Source organism: Dasypus novemcinctus, chromosome 7 (genome assembly GCF_030445035.2).
Source record: "Dasypus novemcinctus isolate mDasNov1 chromosome 7, mDasNov1.1.hap2, whole genome shotgun sequence".
NCBI classification, from domain to species: Eukaryota; Metazoa; Chordata; class Mammalia; order Cingulata; family Dasypodidae; genus Dasypus; species Dasypus novemcinctus.
The window spans coordinates 60137573-60147912 of NC_080679.1; the positions used below are offsets into that span (position 1 = coordinate 60137573).

Sequence of the window (10340 nt, forward strand, 5' to 3'; positions counted from 1 at the left end):
TTGCATTTGCCAGGGATGACTATAGCTATTCTACCTCCATGACTGTTTCTGTGCTGTTTTCTGAAGCTGCAGCTTTCTAAGTCTCAACACATGCTACGTTTCTCTTTAGAACATCAGAATGAGCTGAAATACAAATTTCTTCATTTGGATTTTCAAATGAAAGAAAAGGTAAAGCTATTCATCCAAAGAAAGTCTTCACTCTGTTAGTCATTGTTTATTAGCATCTAGATCCTGACAGGTAATTAGTTGTTAGTGAAACCAGAAGAGGTATGAATCAAAAATGTGGACTAGAAAAACATGATTTTCACTGAGTTTAGAGACGAAAGCTGGAACAGTACTGGTGAGGAAAATAGCAAGTTAAGTTGCTGACTTAAATCAGTATAGCCTAAACCTACTTTTTTAACCCCGAAACTGTTTAAAGGCCAAAGAGTCATACTTGTTTCAGGTAGGAAGGTGGGGAGGAAAGTGAGTCACAGGTTTTTATAAATGCCTTATTTGGGAATTAATAAAAACCAGGGTAAACCCTTTTCTGCTGAAACTGGTCGAGGTTTATATTCAGGCCTGGAGGGATTAGATGACTCGCAAAGCCACTGGGGCCCTTGTTAAGGTTATTAACTTAATCTTAGTGACCCCATGCTTCAGTGGAATAGGCAAGAGCCAAGATGGAGAGAGTCTCTGGATTGGCTGCCAAAGAATTCCAAACAGAAGGTTTTCCCTGTGTAAGGTATCACACACAAGTGTGATATTTATTATACAAGTGAAACTTGGAGATAAAACAGCTCAGGGTCCTGTGACTTATCAAAAGCTATTTGTTGCAAACTGGGAGCTACAAAAGAACTGACAAAGCCATGTGCATACTGAGCAATCAGTTCTTTTAAGGGTTAAAGCCTCCTGGCAGGATTGGCTACACTGCAGTCACCGCTCAAGGATTTTACTCATCACATCTGCACACAATAACATAAAAAAAAAATTTCACATTAGGAAAACACAAAAATGTCATTTGAGGAGAAATGTTATTTGAGTCTGAATGTTCCCTGTGGTTCTCTTCTTATTGAGCCCACTTACAAGCGCTTAATTAACCATGGCAGATTTTCTTAACCTTTTGGGGATCAATGATTCTTTGAAAATCTTATAGCATCTCTAGACACTAGATAAATGACCATTATATAATTCACTCTGGAGTGATAGTGAAACCCCACATCCTTCCAGAGGCTCCCCAGAACCTCTGCATAACAAGGTATAAGGGACAATGACAACAGAGATTCACCACTTGTGAGTATTCTTCTCCCCCACAGACTGTTGGCTTACTTAACTCTTGCATCCTTGTCACAATGAGTTGTATTACCTTTCTCTTCTTTTTTCTTGAGCCTCGAAGCCTTCACCTCCTTGGTCTTTATGTCCTACATTTGCCAAACTTTCATGATTCACAAGACTTCTTTCCTACTGGAAGCAATTTTAAACACGTGTCCTTTTGACTCTTCTGATTAACTTCAATCAGTTGATAGTGAAAGTTTAGTTTATTAAAAAAGTGCATTCTTAGTCCTATTTTGCTATAAAGGAAAACATCAAGTTGTCTGTAACAGTTTTATAACTGCCAGATGGTTCCAAGGTTTCTTTTAAAACGTGGATGTGGTCTAGCTTGTTATCAAACACTTTCGAAACATTGCCAGAACGAAGCACTTAGGAGAAAGTTGTTTGTCCCTCATTCTATTTCCAAGGGCTATGATTCCAAGAAGGCGTATTATGAAGTATAGAGCCTAGTAATATCTAAGAAGCGAACACCTTTTCTTTAGTTAATATTAGGTATTGCTTCACTATAAATAGCATTAGATCAGATTACTTGGTTCAAACATTACTATAAAAATCTTTTTCTTGCATATTATTATGAATGTGAGAAACTGATTAATATGACACACTGAAATTTGTGAAAGTATTAAATCGTAACTTTTTTACTACAATTAAAGAATCTAAAATAAAATACACTTTGGGAAGAACTTATTTTATGAGGAGAAATTATGTATTTAAATGCAAATGTTTGAAATACCAACTCGTTTAAATATAAATGATTACACAAGGTTTTTTTTTTCCTATCTCCAGGTACACAAATTTAATTAATCATAATCCTTGTTCAACGGCACATTTATCATCGATCCATGCATGGTTCAGTTTACTTAAACTGTTAAATTTTATATCCATTCTTGGTGACATTGGTCCCTCCTACAAAATGGATGTCCTCTATTTCATTTTTACAGTAAAGGGATATTCTTTGGGTAATCTTGTTCCAAGATCTTGTCTCTCTTGATTTGGACCCAACAAGTCACCCAAAGGTTTATAAACTCTACTCTTGTAAATGTGAAAGAACATTAGCAAGAAGTTTAAAGTTTTGAGGAAACATAATCCCTTTAAATAAATAGGCCATATTTTGACAGCTTAATTTCTACCTTTTCAGAAAACATAAGAAAGCAGGCAAAGGTGGAATGGGAAAGTCAGTAAGTCACACAATTCAGGGGCTTTGCGGATTCTACTCAGTTTTTGGTATAGTTAACCTCTTCTGGAGAAAAAAAATCATCTATCTACCCATCCTGTTCCTGTTTGTGTAACAATCCTATTATGAAAAAGAAGAGGAGTTGGTAGGTAGGAATAAAACCACAGACTGGCTTATTTTATTTTAGAAAGTCCAAAGGAGATGGAATTCTACAACATCCGTGGCGCACTTATAGAGTTAAGCCAGATACCTCACAACACTAGCGCTGGGTTTAGGGGGCACATTTCTACCAGCTTCCAAACCGTCAGCTAGTCAACTGTAGCCCAGTCCACAGATATGAATTGCTATTATTACAGCTAAATAGGTGCTCAAAATTTCAGAACAAGTGAATGAAAAATATAGAGCTTATAATATTTACTTACTGCACAAGAATAAAACTAAACTAAGTGCAAAAACTGACAATACTAGCATATGTTTCTTTTAATTTTAAATTATTTCCTAAATGTTATGATATAGAAACCCACTTAAGAAAAAGCACATTAAACAGAAATTGAAATTTCATTCACATATAAATGAAGTTAATTTTAAATCTCAATTTCTATGGAAGACATAGAACCTTAATATAGACAGCTTGACATGCATTATCAATTACCAACTCAAGGTTTCAGAGGCATAATACATTACTGAGGCATTTTACAGTCTTGGTTCACTAGGTTAGTGAGGAGATTTTGACCCATCAGTAACGATGGAAACCAGTTACCATTTCTTTGATACCCTCTGCCCAGTGTGAAATGGCCCTCAGAATCATTTGCTCATTTCAGGCCCAAATGAACTGACATCATCAACTAGTATTTAGGAATATTACCTAGTCGTTATGACATCGATAAAGTCATAAAAGAAAAGGAATTTTAAAAGCACAGAATCTGATATTCTGACACATGGATTGTGCTTACACAAAAGGCCAATTAAGAGGCATCTCCAAACATAAGCTGTTTTCTTACGCATATGATATATTTCACTACAACACAGTTTTCATAATTTTAGAATTTTCCAGGTAAATATTCCAAAGCACACTTTTTACCAATAACAGATGAAAAATATTGTCTCTATTTCCTAGCTAAGGAAATCTGTACAAAAGAAATTAAGAAACATTACACTCAGCCAAGTAAATGGATGACAACAATGCTGTAGCTAACCCAGTCAGACAGAACATTGAAAGAGAGTCAAGTTCAATATTTATATACTTGGAGGGAAGAGTTTTGTTCCAGAAAAATATTTGGTACAGCTGCTGTTCAGTCACATTAAGAGCACTATAAAACCAAGGTTAAAACAAACTGGACTCAGATTCAACCCAATGGCATGTGTTTTTCAACCTGTAATCAATACCAAGAAATAGCTCCTTTTGGTTATTAAAATCCTGGAAAGAAGTCATAATTACTCCATCTGGGAATATGACCTTTAAAGCATGAATACTTTAGTTCATCCCACTCCTAATTTCTAATCCCACTTCTATTGATTTTCAAGTTCCTTAAACAGAAAAAAGTAAATAAATAAATGCTTTAATGGATGGGAGATTCCAGTCAAGTCTGTTAAAATCAAGTCATTTGAACCTAAGAAAAATATATAGTAATACCCATTATCAAATTTCATTATCTGTAATTAATCATTTTATTAAGTGAGATAAGTTCTTGCCATATAATATGAAGAAGAAATCATTTTTTTAACTTTCAAAAGGATATCACTTAAACCAGCAATTTTACTCCTAGGCATTTACTCAAGAGAAATGAAAGCATGTCCACACAAAGATTTAAACAAGAATGTTCATATTAGCTTCATTCACAATAGCCCAAACTGGAAACAACCCAAATGTCCACAAACATGAGAAGGGAAAAATCAAACTGTGGTAATTCATACAACACAATACTACACAGCAATAAAAAGAAATAAACTGCTGAACATTCAACAGCATGGATGAAATCAATAGAAATTATTCTAAGCTAAAGAAACCATACACAAAGGAGTATATATTGCATGACTCCAGTTTATGAAGTTATAAAAAATTCAAAAAATAGTTTAGGATGAAAAAATCAGAACAGTAGTTGCCTCTGGATGTGGGGCAGAGATTGCTTGGGAAGGGACCCAAAGGAACGTCCTGGGTGGCGTAAAGGTTAAATCTTGATAGAGCTGAGGGTTACATGGGGATTATCTATTTGTCAAAATAGTATAGTCATGTACATTTCAATGTATCTGCATTTTACCTCAAACAAGTATAAACTGTGAAAGCAACTCCACGTAGTGAGAGTGGATAGAGGTGTAGGTAAAACAATATGGCAAAAATTTGATCTTTGTTGAAGTTGGGTGATGGGTAGAGGCATTCATTATACTACATTTTGCACATATTTGACAATTTTCAAAATGTGTTTTAAAATATACATCACTGGACCACACAATCAAATTTTTCATAATATGAAAATATAACTTTCAAGAAGGTTTCTCTGTAAAGAGGACATTTCTTAAAAACCCATGGAGACCCCGTTTCTATGCTTCCTTCCCACGGAGAATTTGAAACTGAGCTCGTTATTTTTCCAGCTCTTTTCCAGCACATCTCCCATTTAATAGACTATCAGAGTGAATAACAGTATGATTGTCTCAACGACTACCTGCTCCCAAATTAATTTTTCTCTGGTCCCTCTAATATTTATTTCTAGCAAATACTGGTGCATAGGGAGAAAACAACTGATCTGTCAGATCCCCACTTTAGTCTTTATTTTCACTACACTCTGAAGATGGTGTTTTATAAATTAGTGAGAAAACAGACATCTAAATATTTTTAAACATCTGATTTTGTATGGTGTGTGAAAACTGCTTTTTAAAAACCCTGATTTTTAATTTCTAATTCTTTCCAGCATATCAAATTGGATTTTTTAAATTACTTTATATTCAACTTTTTTTTTAAGTTAACTTTTTAATTTCTCCACAATACAAGAGACAAATTTTCAGAATAAAATCAAGAGGATACTAACCAAGGTCAATGAACTATGAACAGATAAGGCCCAGTCATGTAACAAGTCACTGAACATGTCTTATTAGTTTTCTAAATTTTGTCTGAGAAAAGTTCTGTAGTTTTCACAAGTCATGTCTAAAGAAACAGAAACACCATACAGAGAATGAACTCAGGCTCAATCATAGCTATTTAAAGGTATAAAAACGCTAATCCCTTCTAGGTGATAAGGGGATTATAAGTGCACTTGGATAAACAATCTTCTTGTCAGAAAGAGAGTGGACTCAGGTATTAGCTATCAATCAGTTCTCTAAAGTCAGCATAAGAGAAAATACTAAAATTAGCTAAAATTAAAGTCCGAAATTATATACTTTATAACATCTACTTACAAATATTTCTACCTATCATTTCTTTATTTTTCTATATCCTAAGAAGAATTTCATAAGACATTAAATAGCAAGTTCCAAGAAAATAATCCTAGATGCAAACATATTCATGCAGTCAGTCAGTCAGTCAGTCAAGATTTGAGTGCCTATTGTATGCCAGGTACTCCTTTAGGTATTAGAAATACAACAGTGAATAAAGTTCATGCCTTCATAGAGCTTACATTCTAGTAAGGGGAGATGGGCTTATAAGAATGGCAGAGGATAAGTGCCATAGAGGAGGATAAATCAGGGTAAAGGTAAAAGGGCATACAGATTACTAATTACTATCATCTGGTCAGCAAAAACTTCTCTGTTCAGCATCTAACAATTTAGCAAAGCCTAAAGAAGTTTCAGAATTCCAGGCAGAGGAAATGGCAAGTGGGCCAAAGCCAAATTGCAAATTCAAGAAACATGGAGACAGTCAGGCCAATGAAGCTGGAGTAGTTAGGCTAAGGGCTACAGGAGATGAAGGATGGGAGATGGAGCAGAGGGGGAGAGGAGGTAGGGAAAGAGACAGATACAGATGATCTAGGCCAGGGGGTTCTTAACCTTTTTTGTTCCACAGACCCCTTTGCCAGTCAGGTGAAAACCACGGACCCCTTCTCAGAATGTAGTGGCAGGTAGTTTTATGACAATCAACTAGCGTCGGGTCTAGCGATTACCATAATTTCAAAGTATAGATAAGCATAAGCAATTTTTCAAGATACGCAACTGTAATGTGATATGAAATGAATACTACTGTAATTTATTGCATACATTCATAAGTGAAGGAAATGCTAGATTTTAGTTAGAGGTCAGAGAAAATAAAGATAATAAGCTGATTTTTTTCAATTCAAGCTCACAGACCCCCTAGGTCCATGGACCCCTGGTTAAAAACTCCCTGACCTTTGTAGGGCTTCTAGTTTGAGAGAGAGAGGAAATCACTGGAGTACTGTGAGTAGGAATGATGCTATCTAATGATTTTTAAAGAATTGCTCTAGTTGTGTGTGGAGAAAGGATGGTAGGGAAACAAAGGTTGAAGCAGAAAGACCAGTTCAGCTTAGAGAGATCACAATGTGCTCAGAGGAATATTTTAATTTTGTTTATAGACTATGTTTTATTACACTCAATATTCCAATAATTAAAAGAACAGTCAGTCAAATTGTTCTCATGTTTGCCACTAGCTTGGGGATTAGAGTTTTTGAAGGAGAACCAAGAATCATTGAATGTGACTTTTCAGGCTACAGTTAAACCTACTAGATAGTGGCTTCCTTTATCAGTATTATTAATCTAAGAAGTTAATAAGACAAAAACTGTTAGTTACCCAATCATCCTTTTCAAAAATATTCTCTTACAAAATATCACAGAACAGTACAAAGGATGAAGTTGAGTGGTTGAGTGCCTGCTTTGCATGTATGAGGTCCCTGGTTCAATCCCTGGTACCTCTTTAAAAAAAAAAAAGATATATATATATATATATATATATATAAAACAAAACAAATATTTTAACCTAAACAGTGAAATACAACAGGTTTCAGATTATTGCAGTTATCCCTAACCCTCATCACCATGTATGTACATTGTGGTGGTCAAAGTCATTTAACTAACATTACTGAAAGAAGATAAATAAAAATATACTGCAAACCATAAAATCCATCAACACTCTCCCAGCCCTCTGCTTCTTAGTTCAGTTTTGAAGTCCCTCTTGTAATTAAGACCAGTTGTCACTCACTCTCCTATTTCCAATTTCCTTAAGTTTAGTGACTAGCATGTCTACCACAGCCTCACCCAAACCATATTATCACTTTCATTTATAAAAAGCTGGGGAGGAAACCATCAAAAACTGCATACTTTTCAGGACTTCTATTGACACTTGAGTGTTATTAATTGGTTTACGAAGGTGTCAGAAACACTTGCTTTTCTGAACACTGGTGATTTCATCCTATGAGCAGAGCACTCTGATAAATTAAATCATCCTGGCTGTGTCATGAATCGCAGCTGGCATCCCTGAGTATTGCTCTTGGATGATGAGCAAGCAGTACAAAATAAGATGCTGATTCCACTCTTTTAAAGCCTCATTTTCAGCATCTTGTATAATGTTATGAAGAATGGTTTTAAACAAAAACAAATGCTATTAATGTAATTCGCTTTGGTTGTACAGAAACCTAAGCTCACTTATCAGAAAAACGACGGCGTTTTCCTTTCCCAAATAGCGAGCAACATTTACAGTGGTGAAGAGAACTGGTATAAGGGGTAAGGAGAGTCTATTAAAATGGATAATACAGCTTTTTGCTTACCAGTGGAGCTTTAAAGGGAGAGAAAGAGGTAGGAACTGTGGGACTTTTTCAGCCACATACATCCAGCCATATTTCCTCACCCTCACTGAATTGTGTGAAGAATCTGCCTCATTTAAGTTCTACTAACAAGTAAGGAAATTCCCCTGTCTGGGAGCAGACATTTGCTAGACTAACATCACTCCAGCCTTATCTTACCTGTACCCCTTTGATTTTCCCTTTCCTTCAATTACAACCTCCTATTTCATTTTGTTTTGTTCCATCTTACTGTACTGAAAGCAGTCTTGCAAACTGCCTTGAGTCCTTCCTGGGATACGGAAAGAGATAAATAAATAAAATAAATCAAAGATTTTTTTTTCTCCAGGTCTAAATTTAAATAGGGAGGGGGAAAGATGGTGAAAAGGGTGTGTGGATGTCGATTGCAAGAATTCTCAGTCTCTCAGGGAGAGAGGAAAGAGAACAATATGTTAAAGGGATTTGAGAAGTGTGTGTGGTGTATGTTTGTGTATACAGTCATTCCCGGGGCAAGGGGAAGAATTCAAGAAGAAGGGAGGGAGAAGGAAAAGATCAATCGAGGCAGTGTTCTCCAACAACCACCACCACCATCACCACCATCCCCCGCCCTCTCCCCCCCCACACACCCCTCCCGACCCTTCCCCACCCCACTGCAGTGCTCTGCGCTTCCCAGAAAGCTCATCACCCAAAGGGCAGATTCCCGACACCAGAACAAGGAGATCGCGGCGTTGGGGATGAGCAGGGGCAGGCACTGGGAAGCCGTCTGGCTAGGGAAGGAGCGAGGAAGCCAGCGAGCGCAGAGGAGCTCTCCCGCCGAGAGGGAACGGCTGCCGGGACCTACCTGGAACAGTCAAGGTGGAGGATGCCCCAGGCAGCTCTGGCCTCTCCTCCTCAGCTTTCTCCCGCTGCTGCTGCTGCTGTTGCTGGATGAGGCTGAGGTCAGAGCGGCTGAGCTCGGCTCTGGCGGCCGCCGGGACCAGCCGCGCCTTCAGCAACACCGCGGCCAGGCCGAGGAGCAGGGCGCAAGAGACGCGTCCGCAGAGCCACGCCATGGCCAAGAGCCAGCGGGCCGCGGCGGCATATTGCGGGGCCCCTGGCGGCAGCGGGCGCCAGGGCTGCGGGCTCGCTGCGGCTCCCGCTCGCTCGCTCCGCCTCACGCGGCTTGTTTCGCACAGCCTCGCGGGGAGGAGGAGGACGGGGAGATTTGCATGCCCGCGCACGTGACGCGCGGGGAGGGGCGGGCGAGCAGCCGCAGCGGTCCCGCACCTCGCAGCCACCAGCTGGCGGGCTGTTCCAAGAGGACCGGCTCGGCGCGGTGCCGGCGCTCTGTGTAGGGTGGAAGATTCGAAGGGTGAACACGAAAGGGCTGCCTCCCTTTCCGAGGCCAGTAGATTTCAGATCCCCTAGCCGCTCCCGAAGCACGGGGAACGTTTGCAGAAAGTGGAATAAAATGCCTCCCCACCACCACCCGCAACCCTTAACGTGGCTCCAGCTGACCAAGATTTGATTAGCGGTTTTAAGCATACGGTAGCTAATCAAAAAACACTTAACATTTTAAGTGCACAGGTTTTTATTTCTTCATTTTAGAGTAAACCGAGGGAGCAATTCATAGTCCGTAATCTTGCAATAGAGTACAAAACAGTAACCATTTCACCCTAGATAGAATTCATTTTGCCCCCACAGAAAAAGACACTAAAATCCACTAAACGGGAAAACAAGTGTCTCTATCCTATAAAGTGGTGTCTTTGATTTTTCCTGACCCGTAGGAAAATGGGGAGGCATAATCTCTACTTTCTCCTCTTCTGCCCTTCCTATTCCGTGAGTCGCCTTTCGGCCCACGCCTCTTTTTAGCTGCTAACCAAACCATCATTCCTGAAGGTTCTGGGGTTTTCATTCACGGTCCTGCCATTACAGGGTTGTGTGTTATATGTTAGATGTACAAGCAGTGTTTGCTACTCCTATTACCCCCATTTAATAAGTAAGAAATCTGGGAGCTTAAGTAACTGGTCATATACCCAACAGGCTATGGACAGCTGAAAATGATCCCATACAGTCTAATTCCACGGCCCAAAGTCTCTTAACCATATAGGCTTTGCTACATCACTGGTTGGTTAAAAATCAAACTGTGTCAGGTTTTGATT

General features: G+C 38.7%; 1 protein-coding gene across 1 annotated transcript in view; it reads right to left on the reverse strand.

Annotated features, from left to right (window-relative positions):
• Positions 1 to 9561, reverse strand: part of FAM171B (family with sequence similarity 171 member B) — a 76855-nt gene extending 67294 nt beyond the window's left edge. The window contains exon 1 of the mRNA XM_004477041.4: positions 9041 to 9561. Within this exon, the coding sequence (XP_004477098.2) occupies positions 9041 to 9251 (211 nt within the window). The 5' untranslated portion in view covers positions 9252 to 9561. The remainder of the gene's footprint in view (positions 1 to 9040) is intronic.
• Positions 9562 to 10340: the final 779 nt, after the last annotated feature.